The sequence below is a fragment of the Exophiala bonariae genome (genome assembly GCF_035927105.1).
Source record: "Exophiala bonariae strain CCFEE 5792 chromosome Unknown scaffold_4, whole genome shotgun sequence".
Taxonomy (NCBI): Eukaryota; Fungi; Ascomycota; class Eurotiomycetes; order Chaetothyriales; family Herpotrichiellaceae; genus Exophiala; species Exophiala bonariae.
The window spans coordinates 1231073-1246657 of NW_027042479.1; the positions used below are offsets into that span (position 1 = coordinate 1231073).

Consider the following 15585-nt stretch of genomic DNA (forward strand, 5'->3'; position numbering starts at 1 on the left):
ATGGTACTTGCGGAGTGATATCAGCGTTATTTCATCGTATTCAGGACACATTCGTGCAAGTCACTGGCTTCGCAGGTTTGTTTTGCGATCATTCTATTTGCAGGGGGATTCTACATACTAAGAGGCGCGAGATCGGACCAACACCGGGAGCCAGGTGGTCAACACTGGTATAAATTTGCATGAAGCCAGAGATAGCAGCCACATCCCTTTTGAGCCTACGACTACAGACACGGCGACCAAAAAGGAGAGGCAGCAGCGATTGCAAAAGCTTTATGCAGATTACTTGAAGACATATGAATGGCTACAGACAGCTCAGCAGGCTCATCAGCGTGTTGCAAGACGAGTTGCAGAGAAGAGAGAGGGCGTCGTACAAAAAGTCACAGTCTGTTTGCCCGCTCTTCATGCGACCTATCATGCTGGGGGCCCACTTCAATTTCACTTTTCTTGCACGGTTTTACAGAGTGCAGATGACTATGACGCTGTTCTCGCGAGCTTGGGCTCTGCCCTTGTACAAGTTACACAGCGGTTTGAGCGAGCAAAGAGGAATGCTACGGCCAGCAAGCGAAGGGCTGAGTTAGCACTAGCTGCGACTTAGGAGCTTCACCAACATCTCCAAGCCATGAAAGCAGGGCGCAAGTAAGAAAGGTCTGCTTCAAATTTCATATGCAGAGTCCACTGGTCGCTGTCTCTTAGGTGCACTCTGATCTGCAGAAGGCCCGGGTTATCGCTGCTTAGGACGGGTGTTTAGAGAAAATCTCACTGCGATCTTAGGAAGGCTGAGATTATCGCATAAAACGAATGCTCAAGGATGATAATCAATACATCGTGCTTCAAATTCAAAAACTTAGATTGAAGCACTTCTATCTGATTCCCCAATCACGATCATGTTTATAAATTCGGGCCTCGGCCTTGCCAAACAATTCCGTGGTCAGTCTCTGTCGTCTTCCGCGAAATGACATCCTGGACCTTCTCTTCGACACCGGCTTTGTTCTTCCATCTCCTAACCATCTCTTTTACCACCGCCTGTGATCCAGCAGAGCCATAGCTTTTGACCACTGTCTGTATGTCCGATTCGCGTGGCAACGCAAACACCGCGTGAGGATAGTCCGTGTATGTTTGGCTGGGCGAGCCTGGGTGTGGATCAATCAATTCAATGGTTTCCGCTGCTGACGGCTGGTCGAAGAAGCGTTGCACATCGCTCGACGAGACTTCTCCCAGAGTATTTGGCTTCCATACTGGGTTGGCTGGTGGCTTGGCGATGAGGCGTGCTGAGACGCCCTCGGTGAAATCGGGATGGCGCATGAATTCGGCGGCGATTTTGTGTTCGCGGATGAACGTCTCCCGGATGTTCCAGTTTCTGCCCTCTCTGAGTTGTCGCAGGGTCACGCGCAGACTGGTTGGCGATCGAAGCGCGATAGTCTTGCCTGTGGCCTTGGCCCATTCCGCAACCTTGGTGTCTGACGACTGAGCCTCGCGCTGGAGAGCCTCCAGGATCTCTTCGACGGAGTCAAATCTGAAGGACCGGTCGATCGCCTCGCGCAAAGTGCCTGTAAGATTGCCGTATTGCGCCTTGGGGTATGAATCCGGAGCTGGCAAGCTACTCGTGAACTCGGTGATGGTTGCGTTGATCAGTTCTTGTCGATCGATGAGGGTCGCGCTGTCTTTAAACACGAGCTCTGATAGTCGTGTTGTCAAGGGGCCGAGTACTGAGCTGTCGAGATAGTGTGTGGCAATGCCTGCGTAGAATGCTTGTACCCCGTGTAGTCGTTCCGAGGTCAGGGCCAGGTATGTACCGATTTCGCCGTCAAGTCGAGACAAGAAGAAACTGCCACCAACATCGGGGAAGAACCCAATCGTTGTCTCTGGCATGGCGAAAACTGTCTTCTCCGTCGCAATGCGGAATGGAGCATGAACCGACAGGCCTACACCACCACCCATTGTGATTCCGTCCATGATGGCCACATATGGCTTGCTGTACGTCGCGATCAGAAGATCCAGCTTGTATTCGAGGGCGAAGTAATCCGCCGACTCTTTCTGGCCCGCCTCTCCCTTTTTATTCTGGAGCGCAAGCTCAGCCACGTCGCCTCCGGCGCAGAAGGCTTTCGGGCCTGCTCCGCTGATCAAGATGACATTGGCCATGTCCGACTTTTCCCATTCTCTTAGACGAGGCAGGATTTTCCGTGCCATGGAACCGTTCAGGGAGTTGAGTTTCTTCGGTCGGTTCAACTCGATGGTGCGCACCCCGTACAAGGAATTGAAAACGACGTCGTCTGGGTCGTCCGAAGGTAGCTCCTTTGGCAGAGCGCCATATCGGACAATGGTGGAGGACATCTATGGCCAATGAGCACAAACAATGAACAGGAGCATCATGTCAACGTGAACCTACCGTTCGCCGGTCGAGTGCTCGAGTGAGTTGTGAAGCTCGTGGGCGAGCGACAAAGCTCGACGTCCTTAGAGCAGTATTGTGACCTAACAACGAGGCTGCGTATTTAGCACAGCACGCCTTCATGACGAGAAGTAAAATAAATGAATGATCATCTATTGCGTTAGTTTGTCGCTCTCTCTTTAACTACGGGTTGGATTCGTCAACAATTCCCGGCAAGGCCAAACCTCGGAAACCACCCCGGCCGAGGCGTCTCTGAAAAAAGAGGTTTGCCCGAACGGCTATCGAAGGAGTTTCGATGAGATCACGTGATTGGACCGCCATATGAATCACGTGAACATTGTTGCCAATATTATGTAAGACAATGCTTGGCAGTGCAAGGATCTGCTTCGCTGTATCATCGTGGAAGGCAAACTTTCTGAATTATTAAGACTCACATCAGGTTTTCCAAGACTTTCTGTTAATTGAGTCCTGCACGGTTCTGCCTTGTTGAAGGCGACTTATAGTCTGCAGAATCTTCATTTCTTCCTGATTTCTCGACTGATTTCTACAACATTAGTCCTTCCGACAGCCTCAATATGTCGATGGAAGTCGATTCTGTGGCGCTGCCATCCATCCAAAAACCACAGACAGCCACTATTTTGTGTTGCAATTGTGGTGCCCCCATCGACGGGACCTTATCTGCAGGTGCATTGTGTTACGATTGTATTAAACTCTCCGTTGATGTCTCCGAGGGTATACAGCGAGAAGGCGTACTACACACATGCAGAGATTGCGAAAGATGGTTAAGTCCGCCCGCTCAATGGGTCACTGCTGGATTGGAGAGTAGAGAACTTCTCGCCCTATGTCTGAAGAAACTCAGAGGTCTTAACAAAGTCCGAATCATTGACGCAAGCTTTCTCTGGACCGAGCCTCATTCCAGGCGGGTGAAGGTCAAGATCACCGTTCAACAAGCAGCATTTGAAGGAACCATACTGCAACAGACATTCGAGGTCGAATATGTTGTTGCCAATCAACAATGCCCAGAGTGCGCGAAATCATTTACCCCGAATACCTGGCGAGCATCGGTGCAGGTCCGACAGAAGGTGTCTCACAAACGTACTTTTCTATACCTTGAACAACTGATGCTCAAGCATGGAGCACACAAAGACACAATCAACATCAAGGAAGTCAAAGATGGCTTAGACTTCTACTTTGCACAACGAAACCATGCTGAGAAATTTGTCGACTTCCTCTCATCGGTAACTCCTGTGAAGACGAAAAAGTCTCAAGAATTGATTTCGATGGACATCCACACCTCTACCAAATCCTACAAATTCACCTACTCTTGTGAACTGCTACCAATCTGCAAAGACGATCTGGTTGCACTACCACCGAAGCTTGCGAAGTCGATTGGCAACATCTCACCATTGGCTCTTTGCTACAGAATAGGCACATCAGTCAATCTTATTGATCCAAGTACTTTACAGACTGCCGATTTACCATCATCGGTATATTGGAGAGCCCCTTTCAAGAGTCTTGCGGACGTAAAGGAGCTAGTTGAATTTGTGGTACTGGACATTGAGCCAACGGGTGTTCAAAACGGTCGATTCTTTGGAGCGGAGGCTACTGTTGCTAGAGCTTCTGATCTGGGATCAAATGACACTACTTACTATTGCAGAACTCATCTAGGAGGCGTCCTCCATGTAGGAGATTCAGTGCTAGGCTTCCATTTGACCGGAACAAATTTCAACAATCCTCAGTTTGAAGAGATGGAGCAAAGCCACGCCTATGGTTCAACGATACCAGATGTTCTACTTGTCAAGAAGTTCTACGCTCGAAAGAAGAAGCCGAAGGCGAGAAGCTGGAGACTTAGACGAATGGAGAAAGACGAGGGAGAGCTCTTGCCAAAGAAGACAGATCAAGAGCGGATGGATGCTGATTATGAAATGTTCTTGCGAGATGTGGAGGAAGACTCTGAGTTGAGACAGACTCTTGCTCTTTACAAAGCTAAGCAGGAGAAGGCCAAGGCTGCAGATGATGCCATGAGCATCGTCACAGGTGATGAGAGTGATGATGAAGTCCCGAAGATCAACATGGACGAGTTACTGGAGGACTTTGACGAATTGAATGTTAATGATATGGAGGCATGAGGGCCAGGAAGGCAAAGCAGTGTAAACGCGATTGACGATAGGGTTTATGACACACCTAGTTACGTTTTTCAATGAAGGCGTTCTCGAGTTCGATTGAATACCATTCTCGACTCAGCCTCTGGGACACGTTTCGGTGTCGTTGATTGTGTGTTATACATGGACAACTAGGTCGGGTCACATGGCTCACCAAGTTATTGCGGTATTCCGTGGCTCGGAGGCGTTCTTTTGCTGGACGATAAAGAAAACTTTTCATGGTGTTCGATTTCTTCTCCTCTCATCATACCACTCCCTCTCCAAGTCCGTTTCGCCCTCTCACTTTGATTCACCACTCAAAGATCGGATTCCATTTCCACCTACCGTTGAAAGACACTTTATTCCATGAGAAATCGTTGGGAAATCTTGCTGTCCACCCCACCAGAGTCAACCTCCCCTCAATGGCCTTTCGGTAAGTTTGAATCAGATCTTTCATGCTTGTCTTCTGAGCTAATTCGGGACGCAAAGCACGGGTGGCAGCAAGTGCTGTGACAGCAATTGCCCAGTGGTCATCAACGAGAACGCGCGAGGGATTCAAAGACTCTTAGATGTCCTATCCCCAGAACAACGCAATCTTGTGCTTGAATTTGCGGAGGCCTTAGGTCAGTTCTGGTTCTCTCTCTACTGGACGAAGTCACATACTGAGCAAGATATAGCCCATATAGCCCAAAACACAGGAGAACCCTTTCCAGTTAGCCAAGAGCTAAAAGACTCGATGGAGGAGATCATAGCTCTCGCCGAACAGCAGCAGAAGGATGAGAATACATTGAACACTGCTTGACTGTGACACTCAACACTCAGGCTGCAGACGCCAGTCGACAGAATGACGTCATTGGTCAGGTCTGGTCCTTTTTTTCGGACTTACAGACGGAGTATGAATTGTGACTCAGTTAGCTACATATCACCATAGAGAAACTCACTTACGCCCTTAGAGTGACAAAAAATCAATAGGAATGATCCTTGAAGTGTGAAGCATGCAACAGGCAGCGTTACACGTGTACTTGAAAACGCCCTTTGATGTGATTAGAACAACGTCGAAGCTTGTGGCAAGTACGCCAAGCCAAAATTGATAACCTGCAGAGTGTTCTTTGGACCATATCTCACCTGACTGTACACGGCAATGGTGACTTAAGATGTGTGTGAAGACTCTACATTACTGACTACATACTAGTCTGCTAGGTTCACACCGTTGGTTTTTGTTTGAATGAAGCCCAATTCTCTAAAACTTACCCGATTATCCGACAGAATAACCCTCCTAGTCACTCCACTTCCCTTTCGCTGGTGGCAGTCGCCGTCTAGACCCATGAAAGTCTATGGAGCCTCGATGTGAGAGTGATGAGTTCCGCATTCTTTCGCCGACCTACAGATGACAGCTCAAGTTCAGATAGCGATGATGCCGAGCCAATCGATGCTTCGCAAGGAGAGTTAGACCACTCGGCTGAGGTAGCAATTGGACCTGCAACGACCACTACTGAGTCGATCTCGAGCCATGAAAGCGTGTCCGTCGGGGAGGGACAGGAGGTTCCGTTGGCCGACTTCCGCAATGTTGAACAACATCGCAGCCTTCTGCTCTCCGCACTACTTGAGGATTTCGTCAAAAACAGGGCTTGCGAAGAGATGAACAAGGCCAATCCTGGACGGAATTTTGACCGTCATTCACCAGAAATTCAGCCTCTAGCACAGAGGCTTTTCCAACAAGCCAGTCAACCTCTAGCTCTGAACGGGTGGATTACACCAACATCTGCGAACGATAATGTCGGAAGCAGACAGACTCGTGCCACTTATTTGACTGGAATTGAGAGTCTAGCCCTGGGCCAGCTTCAGGGCAGCAACTTCTTACCGGCTCATGGACGGCCACAACTCCCTTCGCGCAGTCAAACCCTATCACTTGTCCAAGGCAGCCATCATCCGAGAACAGCGATGCACCAAAGTATTCCAGCCTTCGGTAATCTTTCACTTCTCCCAGAGGCACACTCCACACCCAATCCTTACTCAGACCTGATCCTCACGACTCCTGCCATTCGGTCAAGCCATTATGAATCTAGTTTCCAACAACTCAAGTTTCTAGGTCGCGGAGGATTTGGTGCTGTTTACCATACGTACAATCTTTTTGACAAGAAGGAGTATGCAATCAAGAAAATACCTCTCAGTCCTAGATTATCTCAGAGGTACCGAGAATCCGGCCATAAAGAATTGGAGAATATACTCCGAGAAGTGCAAGCTTTAGCCCAGCTTGAGCATCAAAACATTGTCCGATATCATGCAACATGGATTGAGGAACCCAAAGAAGTACCCCCACCTGCTTTTCCACCGAGGAAGCCAAGTCTGGCTGTTGGGGGCAGAAAGTTGATAGAAGCAGGGGGTTCAGCGCATGGTCATATACCTCCCGTGCAGGCAGAAGAAGTGAGCGACGGAATTGTCTTTGGGACAGACAGTGTTTCCAAAGCTGAGCCATCCAGAATCGAGGTTAACGCTCCATTGATCTCGTTCATCCAGCATACTGAAACAGACTCGGTAGCTGGTCGAACCTCAGAAATGTTCACTGATGGGGACGCCAGACCCAATGTTCGGAACGAGACTGCTCTAGATGCTTCAGTGTACGTCTTGCATGTACAAATGTCCGTCTATCCTATGACTCTTGCGCAATACCTCGCCCCACAAGGTCAACATCAATCGAGCTCAACAAGCCCCCAAACTCGTCGTCATTGCTTTCACTTAGTCCCAGCACTCAGGATATTACTTGGCATTCTTTGTGGTCTGCAGTATATTCATGCAAAGGGGTTGATTCATCGAGATATCAAGCCAAGCAATATTTTCATTTCCAGCATGGGATTGAGCGCAGGATCTCTCATTGCGGAAGGTTATCACGATGTTGGATCTTGCACTGGATGTCCCGATCGCAGTCCTTACTACATCAATCCTCGCATCGGAGATTTTGGTTTGGTAGCAGAAGCAGCAGCTACGAGCTCCACTAACCAGAAAGATGTTGGAACACAGTACTATCGTCCTCCTCCGTATCGTGACCCTCATAACAAGTGGAACTCTCACCTTGTCAACGAGAAACTCGATGTCTTCGCATTGGGTGTGATTCTGGTCGAAATGCTTTGGTGCTGTAGCACAAGCACCGAGCGTATGCATGTCCTCCAAGGCCTTCAACGAGGCAAGCTACCATCGGGTTTTGTGGGGAAGATCAATGAGGAAGGCCATGAACCCCAAATGGGCGATGTAGTGGTTCAAGGCATTTTGGGCATGATCAATCGCAATCCAGAGGAAAGATGGGGTTGTACAGCGGTGACAGAGTGGATTGTCATGATATTGAGCAAGTGCAAAACATGCACTGACAGCATTGGCGATCGCCACGATCAGCCAGATGAGGCATTGGTCAGAATCCGAAGTCTGGGGGAAGTTGAAGTTGAAGAAGAAATCGACCCAAACAGCATGAAGTGATCGGCAAGCTACGTGGGTTGACAGCTGCCATGATGTCTGTGCACTTATATTATTGAAACAATGGACTGTGCCAGTCAATTTTTGTCAATAACATTCAGCGCGGTCTCAATCAAGAAACCAAACTTTCTCTTCCTCTGTGAATCTTCGAAAGCAAATCTGTCAGTGCGCCACTTGCAGCGCCATCGACGTGGAGAAGGTAGAAATGCCGATACTACCGTGTAGCCCTTGCATTGATCAGAGGACTGCGATGCACATACCACTTGATACTCCACGAAGTTATGTACACTCATGGACATCACTCTGTCACAAGACACGATGTTGGCTCGTAGCTATGCCAGATGCACGATGATAACCTTAGGTGTCCGTATGAGTACATGTCTCTTGGGCCCAAGTTGGCGCCTTGATGTCTCGGTACATTTGTAGTACCCTTAACTCAGTATTCGACCAGCCTGAGACTGGTAGAGAGTGTTGGCTGATGTGTGGTTGACGCTAGCCCCCAAGAAGAGAAATGCCAAGGTCCGGTTGTGGAAGATTGAATCTCCCTGAACTGGCAGAAGTGATTAACGAAATTCCCCCCTCCGAGGGAAACTCGACCTCGAGTCGGCCGCCACCACGTGAGATTCAATAATGCTCACCTACTGACCACGCCCGTTTCGAGAATCATCCTTATACCGCATCAAGTCAGTTATACGAAGTCGAACTGCGATTCGTACATTATTGCGAATAAGGACAACCAGTTGTTCTCAGCTCCTCCCTAAGCCTCAATGGTAAGCTCCACAACGGGATCTCAGGTCGCCCTGACAGGCCGGCGAGATCAGATGTTGCGAAATAAACCAATCAAACCACAGCGACACGCCGGTTCTGGCGTGATGCTGTGATCCACTACACCGAGTTATATGATGCTAGACCTGGCTAGTGGTCTCCAATCTAGCCCGATCAGAATGTCATGGCGGCGAGGGGCTGTCACGCGAGACCGTGATCTTCGCGCAAGCAAGGCGCCCCGAGACAAAATAGGGGGCGTGCCTCCTGAATCCTGACCTACAACAACGGCGCCTCAAGCCTTGCGCGTACTAGCCAACCGATTTAGACAGCACTATCTGCGACGATGCCCCGGTGCCATGATTGAAAGAAGGCCCGGGCCCTGCTAGAACAAATCTCAAAGATTAAAAAGGGTAATTTGCCAAAAGTCTACTCTCCTAGGTAAGGTGTTTTCGACATCTTCGTGGTGACCTTTCTGTCTCTTGCTTTCTCTCTCTTTTTCGAATTCTTGCCCTCTTTTCGCTCCCTTTCCAATAATAATACATTCTGTTCGCCTTCAACCTACTGTCTTTAACATCCCAAACAATCATCTATTCGACATGTCTCTCATTCAGAAGTCGGCCGTCGCCGTGGCCCTCATTGGTGCCGTGCATGCTCAGCAATCCGTCATCAACATTTTCTTCCCCGATGTTGCGGGTGACCTCGTTGGATCTGTCATCTCTTCAGTAAGACCATATGCTTTTTAGGTTCTCGGGAATCATGCAGATCTGGATGCTAATATCACGCCCAGGATTCTGCAGCAACCACACTGGTAGTTGCATGCCCTGCGACCGTCTCCGCCGTCGATTGTGAACTACCTACCCCAATCACTGTCACGGCCGGACCCAGCACATTTGTGGCTGGGTTGGAACAGGTCGTCACCGAGACTGATACGATCACGGCCCAGATTAATTGCGTTGTGGAGGGAACAACTGCCGCAACATGTGCGCAGACATTTGTCGGGCCCGCGAACTGGCTGGTCGATCAAGAAAGTGCTTCCACGACCAACACCGAAATCACGACAACCGTCACCACAGATGTGTTGACAGGAACCGATGTTACTTTCCAGGCCATCACGCTCGTGGACTCGATCGACTCGGGCGCTGCAGCAACAACTGGACCAAGTGGTAGCGGCTCAACCGCAGCAAGTACAAGATCCGGGACTGGCTCAAGCACTGGTTCGGCCACAGGAACCAGCAGCGGATCGTCCACGGTTTCTCAAACCGGTTCATCGACAAGCTCTGGTGCAGGCGCAGCATCTCAAACTGGAAACAGTGCTAGCCGAACGGACAGCCGTGCCCTGGCATTCTCTGCTCTTGGTGCAGGATTGCTCGCTTTGACAGCTTTCGTTCTGTAGGCCACTTGGGACAAAGGCACCAGAGTGAGCATGCTAGCGGATTGTGGATTTCTGTTGCACTGATCGTCAAGAGACAAGATGCGATTGGAATAATGGGAACATCAAGAAAGGGAAGCAATCGTTTCACAATAGGACTACAGCAATAGGAGACCCCGGAAATGTGGCTGTTAGCGCACAGATATCACGGATCTTTCATCCGTGCCATCGGACCATGCACAATGACATCTCCATGACATAGCCAGTCGCATGATAGAGGATCTTGTTTTCTGATCCGCGTTGTGTCTGTTCCTTGGAGACGTAAGATAGTGTCGGGCGTTCTTGTTGAATAACTGCAGAGTTCCAGTATAGTTGGAGATAGACAGCCATAGTAGTTTTCTCATATTTACCAAAGAGATGAGGGAAAATCCCTAATCAGTGTTCACCAATTCCAGGGGACAGAGAGGCACGACTCGTCATTTTAGAGAAGAGCCTCCAAGTTGATCTCCTCACTGGACTTGAGACGCTTCATCAAGGGGTCCAAGATGCAGCATGGCAGAAGCCGGGGAGAACGAGGGAGTGTCAATTCCGCCGGATGAGTGTTTGACTACTGGATTTAAGCTTGTTTGTGTTCTCTCGGATGGTGCTCGGAATCAGTTGATGAAGACAGCAATGATTTGGCAATTGCATGTAGAATGATGCAAGCCCAGGATGACGGTTGCCGTCACTCCATTGTGGCGGATATAACAGCCATGCTCACCCGCCATCAATGACTCTGATTCGACGGCCGAGGAGGGCCGAAGTGGCGCAGGTCACAAGGCAGGCACATGGCACTTTCAGAAATCCCATAGGCAGGAATAGCAATTTGATCGCTGGATCGGCGATGAGACTGTTTCTCCAAGGTGTAAAAAGTCGATCGTGGCTACTAGTCAGTATCCGCGCAATGACAGATCCCAGCAGTAGCGCTCTCCACCGCGAACCACAATATCTGTATGAGTAGGCTGATGAGTGACTTTGAAGCATGTCCAGTGCCTCAGACCATTGAATTTGGTCGGAGTTGGCAGTTCCTTGTTTCTGGTCGTTTGTTTCTGATTGTTCATTGGCAGTCAGAAAACACCCCGCAGCATTTTGGTGAAGCCGCGACCGAGGGAGCTCTTTCCCTCGTGCAGCAGACAGACCAGGTCACCCAACCCATCGCTCCTGCTTCTTTGTCTGTGCCTGCCTGTTGCTACCGCTTTTCCGGCAGTCGCACCACCATGCTCATTCCTCAATGCCCATCCCTCTTTCCCACTTTCTCCAACTACCTTTGATTTGCTAAAGTCAAGCCGCGTTTGCTTTTCCATCATCCCTGGTTCACAAGCCACAGCCACTGGTTTCAACCCACGGAGCCCACGGTGCTGGACATGTTGAACTGTGCTCGCTCCTCACCGGCTGCTTCTTCCGCTCTCACCTAAACCCCTGCAACTCAGACGCGTGGTGCCTGCACACAGGCAAAGAATAGTCCCCTCTACGCCAGTGCTCAAACCCCCAGGAAGAAACTTCCTATGATCGACAATCTTCATGCGATCTGCCACCTGACCCAGTACCGGTTACTTAGGGCCACACTTCCGTGGCCTTTTTCTCATACTAGAACCTTCCTCCCTGTTTATCACTTTGTTTACAACTCTTACCTCTATCATCTGTCCCTTGATCAACTTCAATCCTCTCACCACCCAAGGCCACCACCAAACGACTTCCTCCACAACCTCCAGGCACGCTCCTCAACTACATCATCACCATCATCACAATAACACAACACAACACAACACCGTCAGTTCGCTACCACCACAATGGCGACTTTCCATTCAGGTCCCTCTTCTGGTATTCCTAGTATCAGTGATCTTGATGGTTACACACTTCGAGACTACCAGTTTCCTCATACGACGAGCTATCCTCCTAGCAACGATGACAACTTTGGATTCGACCCTCCATCGGCCAAACCGACAACCATGAACATGTATCAGACCTACAGTCCTCCAAACGACCTGTCTATGTCGGGATGGCCGGAATTTGAACGTGACGGAGATGTCAAGGAAACCGTCGAACCTCCCATGGACCTGGATGCCTTTGACGTCGATAATTTCATTACTTCGACTCTTTCAAGCACCGATACAGCAGTGGCACGCTTTGGCCAGATGACCCCACCTCGATCAAATTCCGCCGTTAGTTCCAAATCCAGAGACAAAGCTGTGTCGCCCAAGACAGTCCCAGAGCGAAGGAAAAGCAAAGCTCAGTCCGATTCCACAGAGGGTCCTGCAAAACCTGGACGCAAGCGGAAGTCTATACGCAAAGCATCGATTGCATCAAGCGTCTCTGAGTCTCTGGATGGGTCGAAACGCAAACAGTCTTTGGAAAAGAATAGACTTGCCGCAGCCAAATGTCGGATCAACAAGAAAGAAAAGACGGAGCAGCTACAACGAGATTCTCACGACAAGGCTGTTCAGAATTCCTATCTCAAAGATCAGGTCATGCGCATGAAAGACGAGGTCCAACAAATGAATGCAATTCTCCTTGCACATGCCAATTGTGAAGGTTGCAGATCTCCTGAGGGTCTTCAAGCACATCTCAGTCAACTAGGCAGTGACTTCTTCAACCAGCAACACGTCGACAGTGGAATTCCAAATTACCTCGAATATCCTCAGATGGACTATTCTCCACTAGCCGCTGTGCAAGACAATTTCTTCCCGACCAACAACCGCGCACAGATGGTCAACCCACCATTACCAGAATTCACCCGAGGTGCAGAATTTGAGGTACATACTCCTCATGGAGATTGAAGCCACTGCCTTTGAATTCTATTCATATATTTGTTACGAGTACCTGCAGACATTAAAGTATGGGCATATCTCGGTGTCCCGCCACCAGCTTCTGATGCTAGAAGCGGCGCCTGGCATGAGGGGAGCAACGTTCCTCTTGGGCAAATGCAAGCTCATGGCCTCCCAAACCACCAACAAGGGACAGTCACCAATCAGGACACGAACACCTGTCGCCAATACGAGAGTGGTATCAAGGCGGGGTCGGCTTAGATGGCTGAGTTTCCCCTCTCGTGGCGGTGCTCTTCGACCTGAACACATCTCCACAGTGTGAGAAGGTTCTGAGCAGGACGGATTTTGTGTCCAAAGAAGGAATGGACCTTGGGATTTGCAGTGATGGAAAATTGCAGACTCGACTGCCTTGGTTTTTGCCATTATCCCATGTGTCTACAATATTCCGAGGCAAAAGTCAAGCCTGGTTTTTCTTGTACCGGAGACTTCATCCGGAGGATCGTCCGTGAGAAAATCACGGTAGATCGACAAAAGTATTGAGCGGTCCCGGCGGGGTCGCTGTGTACGACTATGATTATTTCTGGCAGACAGGACAGCAACCATTGAAAGTCTTGAGCATGGATTGCAGTTTACCACACCCGTGTTTATTGACAGACATGAATTACGAACCCGTATAATGTTTTAGCCTTTAATGAACAAAATGCTAGGCATCAAGATTCTTCTTTACCATGCCCCGGAAACTCGTACTACGAACTGTCACCCATCCAAGACGGTGTTCCCGTCTGGTGAACGTTTGAGGCTAATAAACCATATTCTCCTAGCGACAGAACCGACAAGGTTTGACGTGGAGATGAACCCGGTCGACCAGTCCAAATCCAACATGATTGCTGCTTGGCTTCAGCAGTGGACTGAGTAATTCCAGCGAGGAGAAAGAGGAGATAGTTCTTCCAGCAAATAGAATGTTCGCAGAGTTATGGCTGCCGCTGGTGCTGCTTGAGAGTGCGCTGTCCCCCTGTCACCGAACCTCCCACCTCCAACTGAATAACCACGAGCCCGCGGCGTTGCTCGGCCCCTCACTCTAGAATCAACCAGATCGCAACTTATTTCCCCAATATTTCTGTTTGGCCACTTGAAGGCTCTTCTCGAACAGAGCTTGCTTGGGCCTGCAAGTGTTCAAAATTACCCTTCTTTCCCCACCGTATCCGTAGCTGCAACTTGTACGCAGAAGGCACTGTCCCGTGAACGAATCACCCTAGTTAGATGAGCCGGCCGCTGACAGTCCGTGGATTGTTCAATTGCCTCATGGGTACATCTCCGAGCTGAACTGGTTTACCTAAACTGACCAGGATCCTTGGGGGGAACAAGTCCCTTCCCAGCGGCGCCTACACACGGTATGAACAATAGTCTCTGAACGGCCGAGATTTCGAGATCGACATACTTTTCTACCATTAGAGAGACGACTCCTCGATGGTCTACCGTGTCTCGTCTCGCCCGTGCGCGTTCAATTCCTCATTTCAACTCACTCACTAGTACCCCATTCTTTTCGCCCCTTAGCACATTCTCTGCCGTCTGTCATCCTCGAAAGATTACTATCAGTTGGAGCAGAAGCAATGAAAATGACGTAGCTGGATGCACTCGCCACAACCACCACATCCCGCAAAACGCATCATTTATTGTGGTTCAAGTGGTCCCCTTGTGGAGCACAGGGAAACTTGTGGCATCCATAAACCGTTGAGCCACATTCTGCGCGCATTGACATGCTCGCCCTAGCTTTCCATTCGTCTTCCCATGCCGTCAGTCAGTGGCTTCCACCGCGAGCTACGACTCTGCGAGGTACGAAGTACGTGGGTAGACAGGCATCCCAAACAGATGTCCAGTCAGGAGGATCTAGACGTCTAGCGACTCCAAGGATCCCAGGATCCCAGGATCTCAGCAACTGCAACCTGCGTGCCCGTGTAAATGTTGACGCATACGTGAAGAGACCTGTCGAGCTGAACTTTGCCAGGTCTGTTGCAGCTAGTAGTAAGTACATATCCTCCTTCCAGTTCCAGCAATCTGCACCTCCATCTATTGTTTGGCGCTCCTATCGCTGGGAAGGCCGATTCTTCTACAGTGCTGTGGCGGTGGCACTTGCATTGATCCTTTTTTTCCATGTACATCAACCACCAGACTTGGGTGAGTAGATACTTGTCAGTCAGCAGTGCTTCCATCGAGGCGTCCATGACAAGGGACGTGGCTTATTATTAGCTGATGAGTCGGATGCCCCCTTCGAAGATGAACTCTACGCCTGCCTGTGTTGTCCCAAAGCGGTCTCTGCAGGATAAACCCATCCATCCATCCGTTTTGACTTTCTCTGCCGGCACCGGCTCTCGAGTAGACAATTACGAGTATGTCCCAGCTCTGAAATCTGCTCACTGCAAGTTTCTCGGTACAGGCGTGGCTTAGATCAGGTACCCAGGTACCTGGATATCTATGTGCTGTGTACGAAACAGAGCAATCCCTGGAGTTCGTTGCGAGAGAGGTATCGAGGTATCCTGTGGTGCCTCGATATTGGTATCGTAAGTGGCCCATTAACTGTCGGTCTAAATTCAAGCAGAGAGCATTTGGTAGTTGGAAACCACTTTGATACAGGCAGGCCAGGTCGCGTTTCTGCTC

At 49.7% G+C, this 15585-nt stretch overlaps 5 protein-coding genes across 5 annotated transcripts; 4 read left to right on the forward strand and 1 right to left on the reverse strand.

The window, feature by feature from the left end:
* Nucleotides 1-888: 888 nt before the first annotated feature.
* LTR84_010016 (uncharacterized protein) lies at nucleotides 889-2331 on the reverse strand (the record flags this gene model as incomplete). The annotated part of the gene is made up of 1 exon (XM_064853554.1): nucleotides 889-2331. One exon carries the CDS (start codon nucleotides 2329-2331, stop codon nucleotides 889-891), a length of 1443 nt encoding a protein of 480 aa, XP_064709953.1.
* Nucleotides 2332-2961: 630 nt separating this feature from the next.
* On the forward strand, nucleotides 2962-4515 carry NMD3 (ribosome-binding protein; the record flags this gene model as incomplete). Its single annotated transcript, XM_064853555.1, has 1 exon — nucleotides 2962-4515. The coding sequence occupies one exon, from the start codon at nucleotides 2962-2964 to the stop codon at nucleotides 4513-4515; it is 1554 nt and encodes a 517-aa protein (XP_064709954.1).
* Nucleotides 4516-5883: 1368 nt separating this feature from the next.
* Nucleotides 5884-7995, forward strand: LTR84_010018 (uncharacterized protein; the record flags this gene model as incomplete). Its single annotated transcript, XM_064853556.1, has 1 exon — nucleotides 5884-7995. One exon carries the CDS (start codon nucleotides 5884-5886, stop codon nucleotides 7993-7995), a length of 2112 nt encoding a protein of 703 aa, XP_064709955.1.
* Nucleotides 7996-9353: 1358 nt separating this feature from the next.
* Nucleotides 9354-10150, forward strand: LTR84_010019 (uncharacterized protein; the record flags this gene model as incomplete). Its single annotated transcript, XM_064853557.1, has 2 exons — nucleotides 9354-9479; nucleotides 9545-10150. The coding sequence occupies 2 exons, from the start codon at nucleotides 9354-9356 to the stop codon at nucleotides 10148-10150; spliced, it is 732 nt and encodes a 243-aa protein (XP_064709956.1).
* Nucleotides 10151-11955: 1805 nt separating this feature from the next.
* Nucleotides 11956-12942, forward strand: LTR84_010020 (uncharacterized protein; the record flags this gene model as incomplete). Its single annotated transcript, XM_064853558.1, has 1 exon — nucleotides 11956-12942. The coding sequence occupies one exon, from the start codon at nucleotides 11956-11958 to the stop codon at nucleotides 12940-12942; it is 987 nt and encodes a 328-aa protein (XP_064709957.1).
* Nucleotides 12943-15585: the final 2643 nt, after the last annotated feature.